Raw genomic sequence first — 27512 nt, forward strand, 5'->3', positions numbered from 1 at the left:
GTTGTCGCATTAGCAAGTTCTGAAACGCCATTGGAAACTAGACAGCATTTCTATAATAATAACCCTATACCTGGGGCTATATGGGATCAGTTTATATTACAAAATCCTGACGACATTATGCCAGATAACTACAACTTTCATCAGTTGATAGAAGACATGGAAGATATTCGACCCAAGATCGCGCGCTTGGCAAATAAGATGCCAAATTATTTCTCGGACCCGATAAATTTTTGTTACACGGGAACGAAGGCTATGTTGTCCTCGAATCGTCAGTCCGGCATGCGAGCACGTGACCGTAAGCAGGGTGAACCACTTGTGGATTATTACAGGAGAATGCGAATAGATGGAGATGTTCACGATTTCTATAACATTGCGCCTCTAACACCACCTGAGCAACTTTCAGGTTCCATGTGTTTGCTTGGCGAGTATCCTGTTACAGATGCGGCCATGTATCCAACTTATGTGGCGCGCGATGAACGCGTCTGTTGTCAGTCTAGGTTATATAGTTATAAAGCGGCAACATTGCGGCTATAATTCTTACCCTAACTAGAATTTCGTCGAGGATCTCCGTGGGCATTCTCTATCTCTGGTTATTTCCTTACATATTCTAAACTATTGCGCCCGAATAAAATATATGTATATATATATATATATATATAGAATATACAGCTATGATCTAAACCACAGACATTACATCTTATATTCAAGTTTCCCTCCTGTCGCCATTAATTGCACATATGGTATTGTAGCGTCATAATAACTACGTTCGCGTGATCACGCAACACCACAGATTACAAACAGTAACGTCAGATCAAGACTTGCTCCCCCACTTTAATTTCCCTTTCTACCGTGATATTCCCCGCGCTTCCGTTTCGTCTCTGTCGTGCATACTCCGGTACTGGCCAGTACTGGCAGAGAGAGGTTAACTTTTTCCCCTCAATTCGTGCTCCCTCCCCTCATCTGACGACACTGATTACAGATCCTCGAATGTCACGAAGGTAGCGACTTTATTGTTTTTTATTTTGTACGTATGTACGTGCAGACGCATACACATGTAAGTGCATGCATACCGAGATTCTCGCAAACAATTCAAAGTTTCTACTTACCAGGATACTAATTGATTAATGTAAATGCTAACAATAGGAGACGAAATTCAAAAGCAGATATCAGTAATAAGGAATCAGAATTTGAGAATTTCTTACGAACTTTGAATTCCGTAGTTCGACGCTCGGTAGGTAGCAATGGTCAACAAGATGTTTCTTGATCACATGTTCGTTGGTGAACCGAAGGATGTAAAACTATATATCTAAGAAAGAACTTTATGTACGTTACAACTTCAGCACACGGTTGAATATACTTGTTCGAAACAAAATAAATTTGGTTGTTCTAACGTGGAAGTGCACATTACTTCTGGACTTTTATTCGAGGTTCGAATGGAAAAAACACCGAGAATCGTCAGTGTTTCGTTGTGCGATTTATCGTAGCCCACACTTGTAGGTACGCACCGTGTTCTATACCATAAATTGTTGATACATCGATCGGAACAATCGGAAAAATGGTACCGCTCGGACCGTCACCAGGACATCAAACATCCGTCAATAATACGGCAGCTGCTCCTTCCAGCGGAACCAAGAGTAGTTCAACATTGGTGAGTACAACGAAGCATGCAGTACTTCTTTTCCTGTTTCCTCGTCGTCTGTGTATCGTTTTTCACTTATTTAAACATTTTTTTTATGTCGTATCATTAGTAGACTTACCTAGTAGAACATTATGTATTCTTTATTATATTTTGTTTTGTTTTCTTTTCTTTTCAGAAGCCAAATTATACCCTAAAGTACACTTTGGCAGGTCACACTAAAGCAGTCTCTTCTGTGAAATTTAGTCCCAATGGAGAATGGCTTGCGAGTTCTTGTAAATAAAAATTTCTTTAGTTAAAACATTCTTTCCGAATACAATACCGAATAGACAGTTAAATTCAATCGTTTATTTTTAGCTGCCGATAAATTGATAAAAATATGGGGATCTTACGATGGGAAGTTTGAGAAAACTATATCTGGTCATAAACTAGGTATCTCCGATGTTGGCTGGTCCAGTGATAGTAGATTATTGGTATCCGCATCCGACGATAAAACACTGAAGATTTGGGAACTAAGTTCTGTAAGTTTGCATTCACAATTACATAGATCCTACAATAGTTAACTCGTCGAAATATATTGGAAAATGACTTTTCTCCTTTCATTTTAATACATGTTAACATCAACGATTAAATTTATGTCTTTGTATGTTTTCGTACTTTATTCCTTTTGTTTTTAGGGCAAATGTTTAAAGACATTGAAGGGTCATAGCAACTATGTATTTTGTTGCAATTTCAATCCACAATCGAATCTTATAGTATCCGGTTCTGTAAGTATTTCAACATATGCATTTTTACATGTACAGGCTTCTATATGTTTGCGCATGTTTCGTACATTTTAAAGAAAAAAAGGAAATAAACGAAAGCCAAAGAGAATCATATACAAAGAAAAATTCAAGATACGTATATACGTTGCATGCACAGAGAGTACGTTACATGTCGACATAAAAAGAAGTTTGCTCGTGTAGATCGTTCGTTCGATCATGCCTGCTTAGAACATTGGTATTATAAAGACTATCGTTAGTTTGACGAAAGCGTTCGAATTTGGGATGTAAGGACTGGAAAGTGCTTGAAAACGTTACCCGCCCATTCGGATCCTGTAAGCGCAGTACACTTTAATAGAGATGGATCATTGATTGTCTCTAGTAGCTACGACGGATTATGGTGAGTACAAATGAATCGTTGTAGAAGTATTACGACGAATTGATGATTTACGCAAAAATGTATGTACGCAAGTACTGTTCAACGAATAAACGAGTAATGAAACTATTGTGCTAATCGATACATCGTTATGCAGTCGAATTTGGGATACAGCATCGGGACAGTGTCTAAAAACTTTAATAGACGACGACAATCCACCCGTATCTTTCGTAAAGTTCTCGCCAAATGGAAAATATATTTTAGCAGCTACGTTAGATAATACATTGAAACTTTGGGACTACAGCAAAGGGAAATGTTTGAAAACGTATACTGGTCATAAAAACGAGAAATATTGTGTATTCGCAAACTTTTCAGTGACAGGAGGAAAGGTGCGTGCATCCTGCGTATTACAGTAATTTATAATATTTGTCGTTTGATGGTTTCGTAAATTTATTCGATTTTCCGTTACTGTTCACAGTGGATCGTTTCAGGTTCGGAAGACAACATGGTATATATCTGGAATTTACAGACCAAAGAGATAGTTCAAAAACTGCAGGGTCACACAGGTACAGTAATAATTGCGAGTGTTAGAGCAAAAGTTTTCCAGATAGGAAAACATCTATATTATACAATACAATACAATGTATTCATTCGAATACTTTTCATTAATTCGCAGATGTCGTACTCTGTACAACCTGTCATCCCACGGATAACATTATTGCTTCGGCTGCTCTTGAGAACGATAAAACAATTAAATTATGGAAGAGTGACACATAAATAGGGAAAGACAGGTTGTTTACCATGTCCAAGAGACTTGTATAAAATGCGTTCATGCACGTTAAAGACATTTTTCTTTTTAGTCTTGGACGTTTCCACAATTTTCGTTTGCAGCATTGTTCGTGGTTTCGTCGGTCGACTCGTCTTCCGTGTAAAATCATGAAAAGTGATATATCACTTTTTATTATCGCAAAACACAACGTAGAAAGCGTACATTCCAACATATACGCGTGTCAACCTATGTACATTCGAACTAGAACTCATTACGTCGAATAGATTTAAGTTACTAGGCAATAGCTTAATTTGAATTAACGGTTACGAAAAATTAATGGAACGCGAGTATAAGATATCGCGTTGGTAGAAGAACTGCGTGTAAGCGAATGATTGTTACTCATCGTTTCGATATTTATTATATACATAAAATAATCATTGCTCCATTTCTATGATCGCGTCACATATGAAACTCTCGAATATTTCATTATGTCCTTACAGTCGAAAGCGTAAGTACACACCGAGACCCTTTGCCCTCCCATTTTCCGTCTTATCCGTCTCATTCGCTCGCAATCAAAGTCATAGACGCTCGTACGTGTGGGTGTGGGCATCCACGATACGTAAAACGTATAGAGAAATGTCTCAAGTTTTACAAGCATCGCGTATACATATAGTGTGTAATCTCGACTACTATACGAAGAAAAAGGACAGAAAAACACAGAAAAAACTAATAAAAAATGATGCTTGTATCGAAAACGTTTATGTGAATAAATCGAGAATAAAACATATATTTTCGTACCTGAAAGCAGTAGCATGTTTATTCACCGTCCATCCCGTTTATTTCGACTTATCCTTTCATCTCTAAAACCATACTTAAATAGACCAACAACGTAAAGCACCAGCGTAAGAAAAGAAATACATATTTCTAAGAATGGAAATAACAACTACGAATGGATATTTCGTATTTTATTAAAGCACAGACTTCTTTTTCCAACGTACAATTATAGAGTCGAGTAACACAACACGCGCGGTAATATATAGTAGTTGTAAATGGATTTTTTTTCTCTACGAAAAGCAAGTTAACTCGCAATTTACAAAGCGAGAATACTAAGTGTATTTTCTTTTAGCCAATATTAGTCGAGACTCGTCATCGAAGGAGCTAGTATGGTAGACACACGCGATGATAATGCTTTCGAAGCCAATAGAAACAAAAATAAAACAGAAACAAAATTCGAAGGTTCGTGGACAAATGTTATATTTATGTAGAAGAACAATTTCTTTATCACTCTCTCTTTCTCTCTCTCTCTCTCTCTCTCTCTCTCTCTCTCTCTCTCTTTCTTCCTCTCAATTTAATTCGATTCGATTCGATTCGATTCGATTCAGTTGAATCAACCTATTCATAGTCGCCAACAGATTATTTTCTAACCGACACTTTGTATGATGTCGGCCATGTACGTAGAAGGATTCGTAATGTCTTCCAACAAACCTGCAATGAAGATCGTGTGAGCAATTTGCAACTGCAACTACCGTTTCCTAATCGCTACAGTGAATTCTCGTTACGAGTCAGTTGCGCCGTTCTGATGACTGACTCTTAGACGAAATCTGAGGTTGTCACCGAGCGTCGCATTTGAAATACACAGGATACGCTGGAAGTCTAAGAGTCATATCCGTCTAAAAGTCATAAAGGCCTATGACTACTAAGCGATAGTGACAAGAAGACTGAGAAAATGTTTCTCTCCGATACAATGTTGCACGTAGCTCAAGAGACGGCTCTCGAGCTTCGGCCCCTCATCGGGGTGGTGTGGATACTTCCACTGACTCCAAATTGTAAGGTTGACACTGACTCGTAATGAGAATTCACTGCATTTCTGTTATTTCTGTTACTTACCGACAACGTCACAGAACTCTTCGAAAGACGTACAAAGTAACAGTTCATCGCGATAAGTAGCGAGCACACGTTCGGAAGCTTTCAACATGGCCTCGTCGTTGTGTCTAATATATTCGGCTAAAACTGCAGGCCACTGATCGTCGGAGAGCACGTTAACTTTCTAGAATGAAACAATGAACCGTGAACAAACACAAATATTCTAGACAATATTCTAGAGACAAATATTCTATACATGTAGGTATATATGTATACCTTAAAAAAGTTCGCATAAATAGCATCGATTAGACCAAAGAATATCAAGGCGCTCTTATACGCTGTGTAATCCTTGATGGTAACGTCGACGACAGACTTGGTAGGGGCCGAAGGTGAAAGGTATCGTTGATGGGCGAGAACGATCAATCTGTTCAAATGAGTGATTTTATAAGCTTCCCAACGGGCCGGGGTCAACAGTAGGAGAGACATGGTACACTGGTAAAATGGTCCTTCCGCTTCGTAGCAACTCTCGAGCCACGCAGAGCCGGGAGGCACTTCCAAGTATCCGGTTAACGCTTTATCTTCTCGCGCTGCGGACCGTGTGCTATATAAAAAAAAAAATGTAGATCGATACGATAAAACACCAACGCGAGCGAACAAAGAAAACATGTTAAAAATACAGGTAACCCTCCTACAACACGGCATCTTATAACACGGTTTCGCTACCTGTACGTAACCCCCCTTTTTGTACTGGCTCTGGGTCTCATACAACACGGCATTTTCTTAGGAACCTATCTACCGTGTTATAGGAGGGTTACCTGTACAATAAAATTATAGTGAGACGCTTGATCTTACGTGATGATTACGTAGAGAGCCATGTGAATCAAATAAGGAACCATGTGCATGTTCGATTGAGGTCCTCCTCCACCCGTGTCTTCGTGGAAACTCTTTTCCTGAGCGAATCGCAACAATAACAATTTCAAGTCATGTACAGTCGAGGAGTACGAAATGTCGCGGTGACTAGCACACTCTTGCAGATAGGTATTGTGTCTTGCTAAACAACTAGCGAAAGCCGATTCTGGAACTTGCGGTCCCCACAGCGGCAAAAGTCCGTTACATTTGGTGTTTGCGTTTTGCAGGGCTGCGCTTTCCCACTCGTCCCGTGCGCGTGCCAATCTCACAGCCGACATATGGCAGTCTACGTGAACTACGTTGAAATGCGTGACAGTCGTGTATCCTACTGTTTTCCTCTGCTTCGTTTCGAATTCTTCCACGTTGCAACGTTTGGTAAACGTATAAATGCCCAGAACCTAAAATCAAATAAACGAACACTTATTGTTGTACATTGTCTATTGTAGGAGGAAGAAAGAAGACGGTCAGAGTGTCAGGATGTTGTTTATCGTTACCATGTTTGGCTTGAACTTGTATCCCTCGCGACAAATGACGCAAACCAATCCCGTTTCCTCGCCCAGGTCTTCCATTTGCTGAAGAATCGTTACGTTGGCCACTACTTGACCTTTGTCGTTCGTCTGCATGCCTAACGCGCCCAATTGTCTTTCTCGCATCGCCATTGCCAGCCGTTTCTTCTCGCTGCGAGTATGTTGCCGGGCTTCTTCGATCAACTCGGCCACGCGTTTGTTCGTACACAACGCCTCCAACAAGTTCTCTGCTAAGGAACCGACGTGTTCGTCCGACGACACCTGTTCCAGTCTATGTATTATACTGATCGCAATCTGCGAGACCGCCAGCTGCGTCGGCTCGTGATCCGTCGCTAGTCCAGTAAGGAATCGTAGAATGTACTTGAGAGCCGGTTTCGATATAAAATCTTTCAACTCGTCGCTATCGGTTCGCAAAAGGGTCGGTTTGACGCAAGGCGCGTGCACAGTTATGTACTCGAAAGCGTCCTTCACGATGCCCATACTTATGATATAGTCTTTCAGAGTGTTCCCGATCGCGTTGCGCTCGATGGCCTGAGTGAGAACGCAGAACAGTTCGAGCTTTTGTTCGTCTTCCGGCGAATGCACACAGTCGAACTTATAAAAGTTCAAGACCGGCTCGAAGTAATCGCAGAGCAAAGCCATCTTTTCCCGGTTGCCGTAGGTGAGCGCAGCGAGGACTCGGGCGAGATGCGCCAGAACGTTGTTGCTCTGTCTGACCGCCGTTGATTGAGTGCAGGAGAGAAGCGACTTGATGTGCTCGGGTCCGCCCAAGGTGCGCGAGAAAGCTTCGAAACTGGAGAGCGGCTGCGAGGCTGCGTGCGTCAGAATCGTCTCCATGATGTCCAAAAGTTGTTCGGTGATTTTCGCTTGGGAATTCTCCGATTCGGTTTCGAGGCAGCGCTGCAGTACGTCCAGAAACACGGTCACCGCTCCCAGCTCGGGTTTACTTAGAACCTCTTGATTCCTCTTGACCTTGACCGACAATCGGAACAGTTTCAGGAGAACCTGAAGGAGGGGTCGAGCTCGGTTCACATCCTGTATGGCGGCCAGTCTATCCAGCATCACTTTCAGCCCTCCGCAATCCGCTAAAATGTTCGCCATCTTGTAGACTTCCTCGTTGTTCACTTCTTGTTCGGTGCTCGCGTTCAAACTCTCGACAAACTCCTCGGTAGCGTCGCCGAGCAATCCCCGCACTCGATAGACCACCCGCATCGGATCGCACCCGCCGCCTTCCAGAACCCAAATCTTCTTGTACACCTCCTCCACGGGCAGATCGAGACTGATGATCTTGTTGTTGACTAGAAGCTCCATACCGTTATCGTCCTCCAGCAGGGCAACCAACTCGCAGTCCTGGCAAATTTTATTCTTCACGTCCCGCATCAGAGGTCCCAGACCAGGCTCCAGGCTACTGTACGGGTTCCCAAGCATTCTGCCCTGAAGGAAGTCCTCCTGTTGCGAATCCTTCTCTAGGGTCAGCAGAAACTCGCCGATATCGTTTTCCTCCGGGTATATGATCGAGCAGAGCCTCTCGAAGATGAAGACCGGAGTGCGCACGTCCTCCATGCTGTACTTTTGCACGGTTTCGACGCAGATCGCCATGAACGCTTTCGTTTCCTCTTCCGTACCGGTGGTCATCTCCTCGAGCAGCTCGAGCAGCTTTTCCTGCGTGTCGTCGATCAGCCGCGTCCGTTGCACCACCAACCTCCTCAACGAGAGATATCCGTTCAGAACGGCTCCCACCAGCCGACCTTTGTACTGTTGCTTGATGTTCTCTTGTTCGAGGAACGTGGCCAACAGTTCCGTCAGCATTTTCAGAGAGTAACCTTGCGCCAGATCGCTGGTCAACGTCGTTTCTTCGAGCCGATGCAACTGTTCGATTTCCCTGGTCAATAGATCCGCGAGCAAGGTCATCACGCCGCGCACAGCCAGGAACTGTTTCCACGGTGGCTGCCTGATCAAGCTCTCGTACAAGGTGAGAAACTCGGTACTGCTCTCGCCGGCCGTGCGTAATTCCTCCAGATAGCAGGTGAGCAGCACAAGCACTTCCTTCTTGCGTTCGGTTCCTTGACAGAGGCTCTCTATCATGTAGCAAGCTACTTGTCGCGCGAGTCGGGAACTCGGATTGAACAGGACCTCCTTCAACCAAGCACCGTCGGCCAGTTTCAACGGTTGCACGCCTTGCTGCCTGGCGCATCGGTTACGCCATCGGTGCCCGTACTTCTCCATCAGATAGAGCGCCCGAGTCTCCTCTTTCTGCAAAGGTTTCACGGTCGGCGGCCCGGCCTTTTTTCTCGGCATGCGACGAATCCATTCGGAGTACGAGTGCTTCGGATCCCCGTTCAGCCACTTGTTCACGTCGATGGTGATACCTTCGGGCGGCTGCACGGTCGCCAACGTCTCGATGGCTTTGTCTTTGTTCTTCCTCGAGACCGGCTGTTCCGGCTTCACCAGCCTTTGTAGTATCTTCAGACACGGCACTATAATACTCTCCATTACCACGGGACTTTTCGATTCCTTGCAAGCCATCAAGAACAACTGCATCACGCAACGCAGCTTCTGCTCCCAACAGTTGTCCTCCTTCTGCACGAGGGCAGCCAGCAACGCCATTTCGTGACGGACCGCTACCGACAGATCCGACGTGGGCACTCGACCACGAAGCGTAAGGGTGATTCGCTCGGTTAACAGAGAACAAAGTTCTTTGCTCGACTGCGGGTTGTCTCTGGTGATTAGGCAGAGCAGTTGGCGAACCTCCTCTTGCATCTGCACCGTACCTTTTCGTAGATTGTGCTCGACCAATTCTTGGATCAAGCCTTGTTTGCACAACACCTCTCTGGCGCTGTGATTGGTGGCGAGGGCGCGCAGCAGAGTCAAGCAATGCTCCGTGGCCGCGGTCGCGCAACCGTAACAACGACCCACAGTTTGCGGTGTAACAGGGGCGACACCCTGACTACTGAACGCGGCAGCAGGTTCGGTTGTCGCGGCCTCCGATGTGGCTGCCGAGAAACCACCACCGGTGGTGTCCGCAACTGCTGCCGACGACGATGTCATGGTCGCTGTTGCTGCTGTTGGCGACGACGAGGATTCCTCTCTAGCGGTAGCTGCAACGGCAGCGGTAGCGGCGGCGGACGATTCGTTGCCGATCGTTGAGCTAGAGGTCGAGCTTTGACCTCGTTGCTGACGATCGTAAGCAACCAATTCCTGCCGGCACGCTAATACTCTTTGTATAATTTTGCTGAGGTCCTCGAAGGAGGTTTTACACTCGCCGCAATATTTTTGAGCGAGCAACTGTATCGCCCTGTTGACTTGCGTGGTTCCGCTGGACACCTGTATGCTACCGGCACCGGTACCTGAACCGGTACCGGTTCCGCCGATCGTACCATCCTCCAAGCCACGGTCCAACCGATGCTCGGATATCTTGATCAACAACATCTCCAAAGTCGGCTTGTTCGAGATCAGAGTTTTGTAGACTCTGTCGGCTTTTTCGAGCAGCGCGTTAATCGTCGCAACCGTTTTCTTACGATCGTCGTCGTTCTCGATCGGATCGACGGCGCAGCAGGGTCTCGCGGTCAGCGTGTAATCGAACTTGGCGTATTTACAAAAGCCACAGGCGTGACAGAGGAAAGGGTCCTTCTCGTCGTAGTTGATCGCGCGACACTTGTGACACTGGAACACGTTCTCCCCGCAGTTCGCGCAAACGCCTGGATTCGCCGGCACGTTCGCCGAACATCGCGGACACGGCAGAGTCTCGGAGGAGGCTTGGATATTCTCGTAAAAGTCGGCGTACTCGATCATCAGATTGCAAGCGACTATCGGTAACGGGAACTCCATTTTGATCTCCGTTTGTCCTTGCGCCAGCATTATTTTCTTCGCCTTGTGCCACATCGCTGGCTTATTTTTCAATTCCACCACCGCCTGAACCGACCGATTGTTGTAATATATGTTCATGGTACGCACCATTTTTGTCCTCTTCAGATCACTTATACGAAGCGTGATTCGACTGATCGTTTGACTTACGACCAATTTCACAATTTGCGTGGTCGTCGTGAACTTTGAGTCGATCTTGATCGAAGACAATTTGATCGTCGACATGGGAACTTCGGGGTTATTGCAGACCAAGCAAGGCTCGCTTTCCAAATAATAGCCGTCCAGTTCGACGAATTGTGCGAGATTCGCGTACAGATTCGCGTTCGGGTGTCGAGTTAGCAACTGATTTTGCGCGCGCAACACCGCGACCGCCTGCTCCATGTACGCGTGCATCTTCTTGCTGGTGCGTGCAGTCTTCAAGGAAAAGTAGCCAAGCAAATCTACAAATTGTGCGGCCTTGCGACCATAAGTGGGCAACAGGGGCCACAGTCGCCACAACAGATCCAGTAGTACCTCTTGGTCGTCTGGATCGCAATTCCTGCAAAATCACCATCTTTTTTATTTCTTTTCTTTTCTCTCCTTCCCTTTATTTTTCGTCTAGCTAAACACGAAACGCTACACAAGTACAATAGATAGCCACTTACTTGTAAATAGCCAGTATCAAAGAGTGCGCTTGCCAACGGACGTTGGTATTGTTGGTCTCGAGTAGAAAAGCTTGTATAAATTTGGTCAAAGAGCTCGGCGCCACTTGTTTTTGGATCTGTTCGACCAGAGCTAGACATTGGGCTTCTTCGAATTTCGCTTCCGTGTCCGAGTCTTCGGATTTCTCGCGTTCTCGCCTTTCCTTCGCTGTTCCCGTATTGCCCGATTTTGATTCCTAAAAAAATTCAAAACGATATATAATCAAAGTCAATCCCAACGAACCGTCTTGGTTTTCACAAATTTCACAAATTCTAAGCAATCTTACCTTTGTCTTGGTATCCTTTCGCTCTTTCGATTTGTTGCTCGAACATATAGCGCACTGTAGCAGCTGCAACACGGTAGGACTGACACCTTCGTCCAACAACGTCGATACCGTGAACAGATACGACAATACGGTGTTCTGTTTCAAACAGAACCGCTGCCAATTTCCAGTTCGACAGGTAGCAATCTCGACGCAACATTTCAAATGTTCGATCAACTCGACCAACGAATCGTACGGCAAGTTGATTGCGTGCGGACGTGTCTGGAATGGATCGAAACCGCCGGCGGCGCAGCATTGTTGCACCGACTACGGAAAAAGGAACAAGAAAGTCGAAGTCAGTGAAGGTCTTTCGAGCGTTGCTAACTCGGAACGGAGAAGCAGCTTACCTGAGCGTGCGAGACTAGAGCGTGCAGATCGCGCAATTGCCTGTATTTTTCTTTATTGCCGCAAATGAAAAGAAGCAGCTTGCGTACTTGTCGTCTGACGCAGGGTGTCTGGTAAGACATCATGTATTCGCAAAGATAAAAGTACCACGGTTGTTCGAAGGCTGGTTGCGCAGCTGTGTTTTCCGCGTGTTTGTGAACCTGATGGGGCAATCGTAGCACCATTTCGGTCAACAGTTGTGGATACGGCTCAAACACGTCACCGGCGTGTCCTTTGACGTAATGCCGTAGGAAGAACGGTGACATGTTCGGTGGAGAAGCTGTCAGGTGTTCTTTAAGCAGTTGACCACCGAGAATAGTATTTGTTTCTTCGTTCGATGTCCTACGACACAGGAGCATAGCGATAAAAAAGCTAACTAACAAACATAGAACCAGGGAACCAGTGAACCACCGTGTACCATTCAAATACGTTCACTTACGTTTTCCAATATTCTAACAACGCCTTCAGGAGCGTCAAGCAATAGTCGATTATTCCGGCTTTGCTCAGTACCGCAGCAGCCATTTGTGAAACGGAATTTGAGTTTTCAGATTGCACTTTGGCCGTACACTTCCAGCGGGACATTAGAATGCCTGAGGAACGTGAACGTCCAGGTAAACACGAGATTACAATAACACGCTGGAAAATAACATCCGAATGCGCGACACCGTACGATACTTACTTAGGAAACGGATAATAACCAAATGAACTTCTCGTTTGTTATTACGCTGACATATATCGTGCGTATCCGGTTTATCCAATTCCAATTCTTTCACCAATGCTTGTAGTAACCGCTCGACGCAAGCTCTGTCTTTTTCTTCCTGGCCATCCAAGTGCGCTGTCAACGACAGCAGAACCTGCAACAAGGCGTACGTTGTCAACAGTTTCCCATCAAACCTAAAATCGATGCGACTGCGATACGGTGCACCAAATCGAAAATGTCAACGAGCAGACCTGCATAAACGGAATGGCCATGACTCCGGGTACGTTTGCCAAATGCGGTATAAACTGTACAAGCTTGTCGAGCAACAACAATCGTACGGTATACAGTTTCGTCGAGGTCTCGCAGCTTGTGTCGTTTTCCTGTTCGGTAGTGTGTTCCTGTTCCTGTTCTTGTTCCTGTTCTTGCTCTTGTTCTTGTTCCGTGCCTTCTTCCTGTTCGGTGACCTAATGGAACGATTTCAACTTCATAAGAGGCACGTGTACGCGTACGATTTTAAATGTTCCCTCTAATAAACAGCATCGATACGACAATTGAAAAAAAAAAAGAGAGAGAAGAAAAGTGAAGTGAAGCGAAATGAAGCGATGCGAAGTGAAGTGAAGAGGAGAGGAATGCACAACGACCACAGACTATCATTCACGGCAGACTCTTGCACAGTTGATAGTTTACGAGTCCCGCCAAGTACAATGCAAAACGAACAAAATCGAGTTGAGGATGGTGCATAGAGGAGGAAGAGGAGCGTTGTTTCGCGAGAGTTCGCCATCGAAATGATACAATATCGAAAGAAGAAAAAGAAAAGAGAGAGAGAGAGAGAGAGAGAGAGAGAGAGAGAGAGAGAAATATAAAGCCGAACAAATAAAAAATGATACAGCTTTAAATATAAACGAATACTGTCTTTCAAGAGGGTATACAGGAGGGGAAAAAGTAACGACGTGTGGTAACTGATACAGCGAACGCGAACAATGACGATGACGACGACCATGACCATGACTACGACCAAGATGACCACGATTACGAACATAACTGAGACCGCGACCACGACCACGACAACAATGATAACGACAAGAACCTGGTCCACGATCACGGCAATGAGGGCAGCACTTACGGTAAAAGTCGCGTGAAGACCCACGTTATTAATTTCGGTACGTGGCGCTTGACTGACTCCAATTCCTCCGACTGGAGGCATAGAATCGGGAAAATTGTCTCCGTATGCGGAACTCCGTCCTGATATATTATGCTCCCCCGTCATGCTGTCTACGGCGCTTCCTCCGCTCTCACTTCCACCGCTCTCGCTACCTTTGCTACCACCACTACCACCCTAACATAAAATGCGGCCCAAACGTTACTAAGGATCGACACACAAATTTCGGCAGTCTCTCTCTTTCTCTCTCCCTCCCTTCATCCCTTCATCCCTACACCCCGTTATCACACTCCACATTTCTCTCAGCCGTTTCTCTTATTTCTCATGTCTCACACGTTGCACGGAACATCGTATCGTGTAAACAGCGATAAGAGTGACAGAGTAGAAAAGGTATACGATCAATAGTTTCTCGAACGTTACTTCGGCAAACGAAAGGATTCGTAGAACAACTCACTTGCTCCGCGGGGGACGTTCGCAAGGTGCTACCGTCGGTAGCCGCTGTTGATCTCTCGTCGTCCGATCCTCCAGCGGAAGCGGTCGTATCCGAATAATGTCCACCTCCTTCCTGAGCCTGCGCGTTAATTCATTCATCATCGATACGTCGTATGCGTACAACCTACCACCACCCACCCAATGAAAGAAACTTCCGCCTAGAACTACCAACCTGACTTGTACCCTGCACCTGAACCATTCCATCGAACCCTTGCAAGATCGACATGTTTTGGTGGAATCTCTGTCGTAAAGCTCGCACATCGAAACGTCCCCCGTCTTGATCTTGTAAACTAAGTGCCATCGCGACTTCCATCATAGCCTCGTAGTGTATATCGGGCGGTACGTCCAGAATCTGTGGGAAACTGCCTGCACCGAGCAACGTTTCCAACGAATTCACCGCTCCTCTCGCGGCTGATCCTCCCGCTCTGCTACCTGCAGCTGAACTTCCAGCACCGGTGGACCCGCTGCTGGCTGCGACGGACGACGTCGCTGCGGAAGGTGGAGTGCTGGATCCTTGATTGCTGTTGGACTCGAGCATCGCCGCCAGATTGATCACCGACACGATTGAGTCGACTTGACTCTCTGACGCTGCCGATGTTGCCGACGTCGCCGCTGTCGCTGAAGTCGCCGATGTCGCAGATGTCGCCGAGGTCGTCGGTGTAGCCGCAGCAGCTTCTCGGTGTGATTGCGATTGCGATTGCGATTGTGCGGACGACGATGCCGGTTTATCTTCCGAATCGACGACCGTTCCTACGCGTTTAGCCGTGCAAACGGAAAATTAATAAACCATTCAGCTAGTGAACCACACGAATACGATTTTGTTTTTCTTTACCTGGTGTGCTGCAATTAGGAGGGCTCGGTATGTAAACTCTCCTTCTCTTGTATCTCAGTCGGAGAACACGAATGATCGCTTGCTTGGCGCTGAAACTGATCGTTGTGTCCGACGAGAGTAACAGTTGGAGGTAGAGTTTCGCAGCTAAGGGAACGTTCTTCTCGACATCGCAGGTTGCAAACGCATGAATTATTTCTACGATCGCGTGTATCGTGGCTTCGGCGTTGGTGAGTCCCGGAACAACTACCGGTGCCAAAGCCATGTTTTTCGGATAAGCCATGTGCAAGGCCCATAATATGTCCATCAGTTGCACGACCAGATGCTGCTGGCTCTCGTCCTCCGTTTTACAAGACTGATCAACACTCTGTCTGTCTTTCTCGAAAATTGGTACTGAGCAGACAAGAAAACACGCGCAATAAGATTGACGAGCTCCATAACGGAACTTAAGGGTGTTAATTGCACAGTGAGTATACTTACCGTCGGTTTCGTCTATCGGTTTATTTGTATACTGTTCGGTAAATTTGGCAAGGTTTTGCGGTTGAGAAGCGGAAATACTTCGAACGATATGCACCAGCCTGAAAAAGTTTTTCGCATCTATGTCTCGGGCGTCGCTAAGCTGTCTCATCGGTTTCAACGACTCCAATACATGCGATAGCAATACGTGGTCCTGTCAACAATACGTACATACACGCAACGCGTCAAATTTGTATCGGTCGATTATCTATGTATCTATAATTATAGATACACAGATTATAATCTGTACCGAGTCAAAAAAACTATTCGAATAGGCATCATCAAGAGGTGGTGCGGAGACACAGAGATTCGTGTACCTTGTGCAGATGATACGCTTGTTTCGATGGGTGTAGAGAGGCTAGAAGCGCGGTTGTATGCATCTGTACTGCTGGCGGAGTAGGAAGTATCAGTAATTTCGAGGCGACGTCTATGGTCGTGGCTTTCAACGGTAATCTGTTCTCGTCGTTCGAAGAAACGTCGAAAGATAATTCTAGAACTTCCAGGATGCCTGCGACCAGCCTATCGACGGAGGATAATGGAGTTGGTGCCGCGACAGTATTGTCCGCGTCACTGTTTATCGTTGCCACCGGAGCAGCCGTGGACTGACCGGTCGATGTATCTTCTATTTCTTCCGGCCAACCAAACGCATCTTTCGTTTTCCCGTATCTGCAAACACGTAAACGCATGAACACACACAAACAAGAAGAGCAAAGAGATAAATATCAGAATAATAAATAAGGCATAATCACAGTCGTGAATATAATCGTAAACGTACATTTTGATGGAATCTACCATAATAACACCTTCGTGATCTTGCGACGGTCCAAAAGTGATGGTCAACTTTTTATCAGCTTGAAGACTCTCTTCTCGAGTTAAAGGGATATCGAACCATCGGCTTTTGGTTACGGTCGTATAAATAGTTCTACCGAATATCTGAAAAGAAAAGTGACCACGCGGTCAAAAAAAAAAAAGAGAAATAGAAAATCACTCGCCAACACCAACTCGAGAAGAATAGAGTTACCTCTATGTTAACGGGTGCCCTCTGAACATCCTGACTTCCAAGCAGCACTCTGATTCCCGTCATAACTAAAACGGCATCGTTGTTGGTTACTTCAACGGTAAATCCCATCGTCTTCATGGAAACAACGTACATCCCCGTGGTGTTCAGTCTATGCTTGATTTGCGCGACGTTATAAATTTGAAGCAAATCGTTGCCGCCAAATTCAACGTCGTTTATCACTTGACAATGTTCGAAGAAGTCTATGGAGAAGTTAACGGAACCCGAGGGTTTCACCGCTTTCGTCACTTTCTTCTTTCTCGTTGGTTTAGCAGTGGCGATCGTACCCATTGGCTGCACGGACGGCGACATCCAATATCCGGTTTGTTCCATTCCAGCCATATAAATTCTCAAACTGCCGTCCTCGCATAACAGTATCAACGTTGTTCGTTGTTCGGCGTTCGAGCTAGGGTGTCTTATCGCTACCATATCCATGATTTTCGCCTTGGCTGGGATCACTTTGATCTCTTGAATCATTATCGTGTCCGGTTTTATCATCAATATTACCGGATTGTTGCTCGTTTGCAACGCCGAACAAATCAACCCAGGATGATTCGGCACTTCGCTCCATAGGTACAAAGGCTGCGGTTGATTGTTATTCGATTTGTTGCCGTTCGTAGTTTTGTTACCAGCAAGATTGATTTGAAATATCGTGGTCAAATCGGTGTCGATAGATTTCAGGGGTGCTACGAAACTTTTTCCGCAGATGTAACTGAAGAACAGCAACTGCAACGCATGCGAATAATATATCGACACGCCACCGCCGCCAACCTGTCCGTTATCCTGGATCTCCGGGTGGTATACGTCCAGGATGTTGGTTACATAGAAAGGACCATGTTTCGTCGAGCTTTCCTCGTTCATCGCTTGGCCGCAAATGTAACCGGTCGAAGGCATTATCAGCAGAGAAACGACACCGTCCTCCGAATGCATGAACGTGCAATCTCTTATCTTTCCGGATGGCACGAGGAAGTAATATTGAGGACAAAGCGCATCCTTTGCGAGGTCATAAATTTTTATAAAGTCCGCGGTGACCAATGCCAATTGAGTCTGCGAACCGGGTAGCCAAACCGCTTTTATAATGAAATTACTGGTCTCCAACTGAGGATGCAGCACCAAATGATCCGATACTGTTCCAGAAGTATTGAACGTCAACACGTGACAATCCCTGAAGCCGCACACAGCCAAAAAGTCTTCGTTCCATTGGTTGCCAGTCAGCGACAGTACTGTGAAAGGCACAGGAGCAGAGGCAAGTCTCGTTAAGATCAATTTTCTCTTGGACGAGTCGGCTTGTTTCAATAACGCGCTCAACTGTAACACCGTTATCTTGCCTTTCTCGTGCGAAACCGCTGAGAATCAAAAAATTCCATCGATTATTCATTCGGTGTCGTTGGAATCGTTAGAAACACAACAGAAATCTGCTTTCACAATTTACTCACCCAAGTGTTGCCTTTTACCATGCGGCGACGACAAACAGCACATCGCAACGCGACGTATTATGTGCGCGGATAATAGTTGTCTGATGGTGTGTCCTTGGTCTCCGAAATAATTCATTCGTACGTTCTCGAACGCACCTTCTTGCGAGCCCAACGTAGGAAGCTGTAGAGACAGAGCATCGGTGAGGAATCGGTGTCGATCGAGAAATTTTACACATGCAGGTGTATGTATATAAATATACGTACCATCAATTGATCGGTATACTCGCATTTCTTCTCGATAGTGTGCAATTGTTTGAGCGCCGCCTGGGCACGCGCGTGACAGCCAACCGCCGAATTTTTCTGACAAAATGCATCCACGGCCGGCACCAAAGCACGTGCCAAATCTACCAACGACGGTACCAAACCGCTTTTCCATAGGTGTCCCTGTATCCAGTCCTTCGATGCTTCTGCGAAACATTTATACAGACATAATATACCATTAGAACCCGTGAACCCTTGTTGAACCAGTATTTTACGTTTGAAATAATCGCTCACCCAGCTGTTTCGACAAGTAGCTGGTTCTTTGTTTTTCACGACTTTGCCGTTCCTGCTTGTCGTAAAAGTAGACCGGGCTAGACGTACGCCTACGTAGGTTACCGGTGAGAAGATCTCGATTCTCGATCGAATTTCCGAGCGCGTTCCCATAACTGGTACCAACACCGCTGGTACCACCGATCGAACTGGAGGCTATGTTTCCGGCGTCGACGGTAACGTTGCTTTGATGCTCGGACGTCTGATGGCTACGTTTTGTCAACGCTTGACAGGATCCGTCGTCTTTGGCGCCGCAATCGCAGAAAAAGTTTCCGTACTTGGCATAAGTAACATCATGTCCGCGGTGACAGACGCGAGCGCAGACGGTGCACACACCGACTCCGTCCACCATACTGCACGTATGGCAATGATACCAATGTTGATTCATAAATTCTTTTTGTGTGATCGTGAACGTGCAAAGTTTGTTGCAAAGACTATCCTCGTCGGAATCTTCGGCGATGCTATCCTCGTCCTCGTGCGGAATGTCATCGACCCAGTCGCTGTCGTTCAAGTCGTTGATCGGTGTGGTACCTTCCCACGGTGGACTGGTTGCTCTATCTTGCGAATGCATAGATCGAGGACAAACCGCGTTTACAACATCCGCTATGTAATTCAGTATGCAGCAACTGGCTTCGACGAACGCCAACGGCTTATCCAACAACGTCTGATGGTCCTTGCTCATCAATTGTTCCTTACTGTGAACACAACCAGAAACGTATAAACTCATCATCTTTCACTTTCGATTCGGAAATCTTCTAGATACGGTTCGCGAACAATGTTACCATAGTTCCATCCATTCGATCGCAGCTTTGAACAGCAACGAATGACCTTTCTCCGAACCGGCATCGGCCAGCGTCGACATGATGTTCATCAATTCCGAGAAACCGTTTCCTTCGATGGTGGGAGACAGAATTTGATAAGCCAACGGTATGAGAGCTTGTAATATAGCGACTGGTACACTTTCGTCCACGTCGCTGTGATATTCCCGGAAAAAAACGCGCAAACAGTGTTATTACATCTACGATATATTCTATAGTACAAGTAATATTACAATATATTTGTAGAAATCCAAATTTCCAAACACAACCCGATGCACAATAGAAACTTTACCTCTTTTCCTTCACTATATAATTTGTAAGCGCTCGCAAGAGTCTGCTATATTCGTGCATAGAGTGCTGCTGCTGCTGTTGGGCTTGCTGTTGTTGCTGCTGTTGCTGTTGTTGTTGTTGTTGCTGCTGCTGTTGTTGCTGCTGCTGCTGTTGTTGCTGTTGTTCATCGGTAATGCTAGCCGACTGATTGTTACTCTCCGAACCATCGGACAACGTGATCGCCCACTGTACTTGTTCGTTGTTCGATACGTTGTTCACTTCGTCCGATTTCTGTTTGTCTTCGCTGATACCCGGAACGAGAACCAACCTATTTATACATTACGCTTACCAATATCTCGATGAGTACTCCCTATTCTAATCTACTCTATTTCGTCCTCTTCTAAACGTATACTTACGCGTTCGATGTCACTACGGCTGGTGTTTGTATGTTGGTCGAAGACGCGCTCGGAGAAATACTCGTTCCTCCTAAAATGACTTGTTTCAGCCATGCTTGCAGCTTCTCGGTTTCCACGTGTGCCAAGTTCAACACAGACGCGCAAAGACGTTCCAGCGACACATCGGTTCCTTTTTCAGCTGCGAACAACAGCAATAACAATGGACGTTAACGGTTTTTGATTACCAGCGAAAAGATTGAGCACGCGAATTCAAATTGACTCCTCACCCATCTTGAACAGCATGTTAAAGAAACGCAACACGTGAGTAGCAAACTGTCTCGACGTCTGCGGGGATGTCACACAGAGTAACACCGAAACAAGAGATTTGTTGGTGTTTGATGCGAAGAACAAGTTCAAAGCCCTGCATCCGACCGGTTTCTCTAACAACTGTTCCCAATACTTTATGCACCGTTTCAAGATCTTCTCGTCAACAACGATACTGAAATGTAGATGAAATTCTATAGAAAATCACGTTGCATCCAACAACAGTGTACCTTTTTAATCGAATCGCAGGTTACCCACGAATACTGACTTTACGGGCTCTTGAACGTCGCTCGTATAGTCGATGATCAAGTTGTACGTTTGATTCAAAATGTAAAGATGTTCCCGTAATTGACGCATCTCGTTATCACTGTCGCCCAAAAGTTCGGTTAGAGTTCTACTCGCCATATGCTGGAGATAATCGGTGCGACTATCCATCGACAGCGCGATCAAGATGTCCAAAGCTTGAATCCGATCCGTGTGCTCGGGAGCTGTGGTGAACCTATCGACAAGATTAGCATATCATCTCATCCTGGCTATACATCAAGCACCCCGAAAATGGAAAACGGTAAATACGCGCACAACTCACGTGACATATTCGGACATAAAGTTGACCAAACTGTGCAGTAAATTCTTCAAAGAAGGATTGATGGAGAACGTTGGATAGTCGGACAGTGATTTCACGTGATGGTTCACGGTAGCCAATATGTAACTCTCTGCCGGAATAATATCGTTCGCGTACGTGTTCTGAGATCAGAAAAGTATGCAAACTTTCAGACAGGCTTGAAACGTTGAAACAGTCGAAATCGTAACAACAGCGACATCGCGACACTCACCCAAGGAATGTGAATAACGCTGATCGACTTCCATTTGTCGAGGACAGACTTTACAGAGTTTGGTAGGAAAGTAATCAAAGATGCTTCGGTCGCCCAATTCGCGCCCGCCATCGAAATAATATCGTTGAGTATAGAGTAATCCCGGGGCCCGAATTTGCAGTCTTGCTCTAGAGATTCGATCATCTGATGCAGTATACTGGATCGGCACGAAGCCAAGATAGCTTCGGTCAGCGAAAGTACACGCGGAAGAATGCTGCTGATCATTTTTGGTGCGTTTGTGGCCCCGCACTCGGAGCTGGTTTGTGCACTCCTAAAAAATAGCAAATAGATCTCATGTTACGTTAACCGTGTTTCGTTCAATTTCGTTCGATTCTACTTACTTTACATTCTCGATGTTTTCGTTTTGATTTTTTGATATACTATCGTCGAAAAGAACTTGCAACTTGCCGACAATCGCAGCCAAAATACACAACGAACTCAGCTTGGGTAAAGCGCTTTTGGGCATCACGTTGTTCGGAAAATTCGTCTCCGGTTTCAACGTGGTAATACAATTCTTTGCGATCGTAACATCGTATTTGATAGAATTGACGGTAGAAGACACGGTCTTTAGAAGATTTTCCGCGTATTGAGTGTACATTCCTTGCCTGACCAAGCAGTCCTGCGAAAGAGCACATATATTATGTACGTATTATGGTTTGGTACGCATCGAGTCTACGGCGACTGCAAATCGTCAGAGAAATCGGAAGATTCCCGTGCACAGCAACGGTGGCGACCGTACCTTCATCCAACTCGTGAAAGTCTTGTACGCGGCTCTGGGTCCCCAAACCAGAGAATGAAGTAACATTGGTCCAGCAGGAATTTCTTCGCCGAGAGCCAACGTGTCCATATACGATGTAGAAGGTGGTAACATCAACAACAACCTGTCGGCAATATCGGCATAAAGTGAATCTGCGCGAATCCGTCGCTAAACCATAATAACACACTGACTGTCTCCTACAATACATCGTTATTATGTATTACATACCTCCAACATATAGAGAAGCAATATCGAATCGCGCACAATCCCAAGAACGATGGTGCTTTCTCTTTGCCATCGGTTTCTGGTTTTCTCTGCATGTCTGTTTGATTCAAGACGTTCAATATATTTATCAACGCATCGACCAGAAGGGGATATCTCATTTTATCCGGTGCGCCCAGAATGAAATTGCAAGCCTATAAATAACACCGACACACACGTTTCTTATTCGCAAAGTAAAGGTATCTCAATTCGAGGCGACAATTACAATATTCAACGCTTGAACGTCGCTACCCGTGAAAAACATCCTAATACCAACCAGTCCATCCAGCTTGGGAGTATTTTGATTATTGAAATCCGTGGTAGAAAGATTGTAAAATCTCGGTTTCATCGAGAACTCGTCTTGGTTGCCGAACTTCCGATAGTTGTCCTCGATTTCGGTCCAAGGTGTAAATACTCGGGCTGTTTGTTTGTTCCCGTCCTTCGCGTCGCAAACCAAGCTCGTGGCCGAAAACAGATTCCATTGGACCTAAACGCGTTGTCGCCCGTCCCGAAACAAAGATGCTTTAATACTTCATAATCCAACACACATACGTACACGAGCGAGCGTCAAACAATCGAGAAACTAACGTCGTAACGAAAATGTACAAGACTCTTACTACCACTCGAACGTGCCTTTCGATTCGGTGGCCCTGGTATCTTGCCGCATCGCTCGAGAGCGATCGCAAATAGATCAATTACTTTTGCATTCGATGCTTCGACGTAACTCAATGTAATACGAGTAACGTTCATATTTCGTATTCCCGTTCCAAATGAGAAAAATTAAGAATGAAATGGAACTCGACAGCAAGAAATAGCAAAAAAAAAAAAATAGAAATAGTAAACAATAAAATTACATATGTACAAGCGAATGTGTACGGGAAACGAGTACAAATGCTTTGTAAGGCTATGTAAGTGTATCTATCAAAATTGTAAAATCTACATTAGGGTAGATACGCACTTGCTTGAGTAATGCGGGAGGAGCGTCGTAAAGATGCTTCATCATGTATTCTAGCAGTAGTAATAATCGCGACAAGTGCAGTAGCTGAGAATCCCTCATCGCAGTTTTGACGGCTTCGCTGCAACGTACCGCGCCACTACCGGTTACGAGCAAGACGGACTTCTTTTGCATCAAATTGAGCGAATGGAACAGAATCAACACCAGTTGTGCGTGTTCCACGTTCAAGTCTGCAAACGCATCGATTGGATTCGTTTCGTCGTTATACGTGTATTCTTATACTATTGTATAATTTACCTTCGTTTTCGGCCTCGAACGTGGAAGGTGGATTGCATACATTTTCTACCATGGTCGTGACCAAACGATGCCATATACTTATGCAAGCTGCTTCTTTCTCCGATTGCGGTTTCAAGAGGAGAACCTACCGAAAAAAAAGAATGATACCGCTGTTGCGATTACAATATCGATCGCGATCACAAACCTGAAACAATACACACCTGCGCCAACACGCTCAAGGTTCTCGGGTAGACTTGAAGCGGCCATGTACAAGAAGTCGTACTGTCCGTTCCCGACCATGGATTCACGCCTAAATGTTGAAGAAGAGTGTTTTGCAAGCTTTCGCTTAGCGTGTTCCGCGCTAGCAAGTTGTGCGTGTAACGACTCAGTGCTTGAGAGAACTCAGAGTACATAGCGCCCAAGGTGGCGCCGTAAAACACCGAGATGGTGCCTGGAACATATTGAAACTCATTTTTATTTTTATCCCGTCGCAACATGAATTTATCCAACTATTGTATTAATATTGTAGTTACCGGTTTCCGTTCTAGCGGTCTCATGATCCAAATCTCTGATGATCGCCGCTAATATTACCATCTGTTGCTCGACCAAGCCATTTACCACGTACTCTCGCACGTACGTACTTTTACTACCGATCAAGTGTTGGTTCATAAATTGGAAAATCTTGGTTGCCAGCGATATATACTGTAAAAACGGATAAACAAACTAACTTTTTTATTGTGTTTTCGAAGAAACGAGGGAGAGAGAGAAAGAGAAACAACTCGATCGAATTCGATATAACAAAACGAAAGAAAGATGATTCTTACGCCATGCGGCTCACGATTATCGGGAACGATAGTGGTTACTGTACGTTCAACGTTTGTTTCGTTGTTGGATTCTTTCGCGCCGTTTGCAGGCGAGCCATCCGACGGAGCAATAGTTTCCTCAAACCATAGACCCAAAATCGGTTCGCTGTCCTCCTCTATCGACACAATAGCTTTCACTGTATTCTTGACATGCTTTGACTGTTCGTTACAAACAGTTTTGGTCTCGACATCACTGAGTATTGTATATTAACCGCGACAGAGAATTCGATTTCGGTTCTGATCTCAGCGTTTCCTTACCTTCGTCGGTGTTGTCCGAGCAACTCAACAGATCCTCGTAATACGTCGTGGAATCGGACTGACTTAGAGCATCGCCTTCAAATGGATGCTTTTGCACTCTTTTCAATGTACAGGCCTGCGTAAAATCCACTCGTTTGTGAATATTGAACAGTACTTGTCATACATATATTACAGATATGGTTACCAATACCGATACCAACCTTTCTATAACTGATAGTAGCCAAATAAAACAGGAGGTGATTGAGTGGTACAGCTTGAAGAAAAGTAACCGCTCTTTGAAGCGCACTGGCAGTAGATAATATGTCTAGAGGTGCTGGTTCTGGGGGAACCGTGTGATCAATAACTGCTTCAACCGACACATCTTCTAAAAGCGCGCTCATCAACGCGAGCGCATGAGAAGCTAAAGCAACCGAGAGCACTCCGAAACCTTGTTGTCTAAAATCCAAGTTGAATTAGATGAATAGGACAGTTGTTTCATCGATCATCGTTACAAAATGCTTACAGAAACCACAAAAATAGGTTGCTTACACTTTCATTAGATTAATCCGCGTCGTTCCATCGCGTGCCTTACTCGGTGATTTTCCCTTTTCTTCTTTCCCCTTATCTGCCGCGCTAAAGCTGCTGACAGAGAGATGTGCTTGCAAACCGGCTACTAGTAACCATACCCCGATAAGCAGATGATTTTGCAAAATCTGTTAGAAACGTGAACACATGAAATCAATGAGCACGAGATAAACTTTGATTCGAAGAAACTATTGTACAAATAATTCGTTCTATAGTACAATATAGCATAAATTGAATATTTCTTACATGACCGCCTGCTCGCGTGCTGTTCTTGATCACATTCGAAACCATTCCAAATATTTCCAAACTTTTCTCGACTACCGTGATCGCCAGTGTATCGTATTCCTCCTCCTCTGTATCCTTTACACCGCTTTGACTCGTTTGCGCTCCAGCAGAAGTATTCGTACTACATTTCGGCGACACAGCAGTCGTTATTCCAACGATACTGGACGCAGTCGCGTAAACGATCGAACAATATAGGCAAGACATGGTCAGTGTCGAAAGCTTTTCTAATTTGGCGGGTGTCAAAGGTTCCAGCAAACGCAATGACATCACATTGTGGACGATGTTAATGTCGCTCGCTACAGAATGTAAACTGTGTCGTATACCGTGTGCTTCCGCGGCGTTCGCTGGTAAACTGAAACCTTTTTTGTTCAAATACGCCTGATATTTTCTAGTATAACGCGACAAATGTGGTAGATTTAAGCACATGTCCAAGAGGGTATCGCCCGCGCCCATGTTTCGAAGAATACCTATATTATTTGCCACAAACGTTGCCTGCAAAACCAGAATGTCATCGATTGAGATTATCGTATGTTGAAAATTTTGAACATTTCAATTATATAGCAGCATCAGTATAATATATACCAACCTTTGTATCTGAATTGGTCTCGTTGACGCTGCCGTCATTACCGCTTGTACCAGTTCCGTCATTGGGACTTTCAATGACAAGGGGTACCGACATACACGCAAAATCTTGCAAAGGCATCGTCAATTGCTCCAGAATGCTGCCAGATAGATCGCCTCTCACTCGTGCGGCATCTTTCGAGCTCTGAGAAACATCCTTTTCGCTTTCGGACGGAGAAGACTGAATGTAAGAAGGTATTTTCGAATTTTTTATGATAGCCAGCAAGGCTGCTTCTTCGCTGGATGAAAGTAAGGATTGACCGATACAAAGAGCATGTATGGGTAACAACAACTGCTTTGTACTTAAAACAGCAGAACCGCCGTCTCCAGGTTGTACTTTGTGTCGAGATAATTTGTCTACGAGACGTTGCAGGAGTACTCTGCATGCTTGACAGACTATCGATATTTGACTTTTCGGTACTGAAAATCAAAAAATTAGAAGGAAAAACGAGGAAATCAAAACGACGCAAGCGTTTGTCATTTCGTCGTGACCGTGAAAAGAGTCAAGGAGAAACTCACAGGTACTGGCACAACCGGCCAAATAATCCGCCGCGAGAGCTGCAACCGACGTATAAAATGTTTCATATTGCTCTCGATGGGAAACGAACTTGCTTTCGCTGAAAAGAACAGAAAAACAACGACGTAGAAAGATTACTCGAGAAACGATGGAAACGAACAGTCATCCGTTTCGGGGCTGTCATCACGAGTGTACACGATTCTCGAGAAACGTATTCGTACATGTAGAAAAATGTTTGCTGATTTTAAAAGGGATTCTTACCTCTTGGCAATGCTTTTCGCCAATTTAATGATATCGGTTTTGTCGAACGATCCTTGCGATACCGCTAATATTGGTTTCATTATCGATGACCATTCATCGTTACCACCACTCTTGGCCGCCATTTTCGAAACTGTTCGATTTTATTCGAAACAGTTCTTCCACCCGATGTCAGTATATATCTACCTACCAGTTACCCTTTCAGGTACGAACGTGTACAGACGTTTCTTTTACGTATCGCGTATCTTTGTCTTTCTTGAGTTTTCACACCTCAATACGTACCAACATCTGCGCAATTTTTAAGCAAAACACCTACACAATCATACGAAATTCTTGCTCCTATGTATGTCGTGTAAATATATATACC

The 27512-nt window shown here is 45.1% G+C and overlaps 2 protein-coding genes across 8 annotated transcripts; one reads left to right on the forward strand and one right to left on the reverse strand.

Moving 5' to 3' along the window:
* Nucleotides 1-292: 292 nt before the first annotated feature.
* On the forward strand, nucleotides 293-4771 carry Wds (WD repeat-containing protein wds). 5 transcript variants are annotated; one of them, XM_076797677.1, is made up of 9 exons: nucleotides 293-998; nucleotides 1498-1648; nucleotides 1815-1911; nucleotides 1994-2157; nucleotides 2314-2403; nucleotides 2658-2797; nucleotides 2931-3162; nucleotides 3252-3339; nucleotides 3450-4771. In XM_076797677.1, the coding sequence occupies exons 2-9, from the start codon at nucleotides 1556-1558 to the stop codon at nucleotides 3548-3550; spliced, it is 1005 nt and encodes a 334-aa protein (XP_076653792.1). In that variant the 5' UTR covers nucleotides 293-998; nucleotides 1498-1555; the 3' UTR covers nucleotides 3551-4771. The 5 variants fall into 5 exon arrangements, with proteins under 5 accessions (XP_076653792.1, XP_076653793.1, XP_076653790.1 ...); XM_076797678.1 differs by lacking the exon at nucleotides 293-998 and having other exon boundaries at nucleotides 1009-1648; nucleotides 3450-3564; nucleotides 3634-4771; XM_076797675.1 differs by lacking the exon at nucleotides 293-998 and adding an exon at nucleotides 1010-1427.
* Nucleotides 4495-27440, reverse strand: Poe (E3 ubiquitin-protein ligase-like protein poe). 3 transcript variants are annotated; one of them, XM_076797669.1, is made up of 45 exons: nucleotides 27149-27440; nucleotides 26890-26987; nucleotides 26336-26790; nucleotides 25711-26241; nucleotides 25429-25592; nucleotides 25101-25335; nucleotides 24901-25015; nucleotides 24604-24758; nucleotides 24313-24481; nucleotides 24001-24230; nucleotides 23801-23924; nucleotides 23507-23733; nucleotides 22826-23035; nucleotides 22516-22703; nucleotides 22270-22411; nucleotides 21872-22149; nucleotides 21492-21801; nucleotides 21245-21402; nucleotides 20927-21157; nucleotides 20622-20833; nucleotides 20356-20533; nucleotides 19962-20243; nucleotides 19634-19825; nucleotides 18816-19546; nucleotides 18525-18727; nucleotides 18282-18441; nucleotides 16810-18191; nucleotides 16564-16721; nucleotides 16106-16454; nucleotides 15753-15942; nucleotides 15276-15665; nucleotides 14616-15193; nucleotides 14406-14522; nucleotides 13916-14128; nucleotides 13044-13256; nucleotides 12772-12946; nucleotides 12532-12682; nucleotides 12056-12434; nucleotides 11673-11975; nucleotides 11350-11582; nucleotides 6809-11243; nucleotides 6258-6712; nucleotides 5682-6006; nucleotides 5430-5589; nucleotides 4495-5027 (listed from the first exon to the last, which is right to left on the reverse strand). In XM_076797669.1, exons 1-45 carry the CDS (start codon nucleotides 27268-27270, stop codon nucleotides 4963-4965), a joined length of 16371 nt encoding a protein of 5456 aa, XP_076653784.1. In that variant the 5' UTR covers nucleotides 27271-27440; the 3' UTR covers nucleotides 4495-4962. The 3 variants fall into 3 exon arrangements, with proteins under 3 accessions (XP_076653784.1, XP_076653783.1, XP_076653785.1); XM_076797668.1 differs by having other exon boundaries at nucleotides 19962-20267; XM_076797670.1 differs by lacking the exon at nucleotides 13916-14128 and having other exon boundaries at nucleotides 19962-20267.
* Nucleotides 27441-27512: the final 72 nt, after the last annotated feature.

This window comes from Halictus rubicundus, chromosome 12 (assembly GCF_050948215.1).
Source record: "Halictus rubicundus isolate RS-2024b chromosome 12, iyHalRubi1_principal, whole genome shotgun sequence".
Classification (NCBI taxonomy): Eukaryota; Metazoa; Arthropoda; class Insecta; order Hymenoptera; family Halictidae; genus Halictus; species Halictus rubicundus.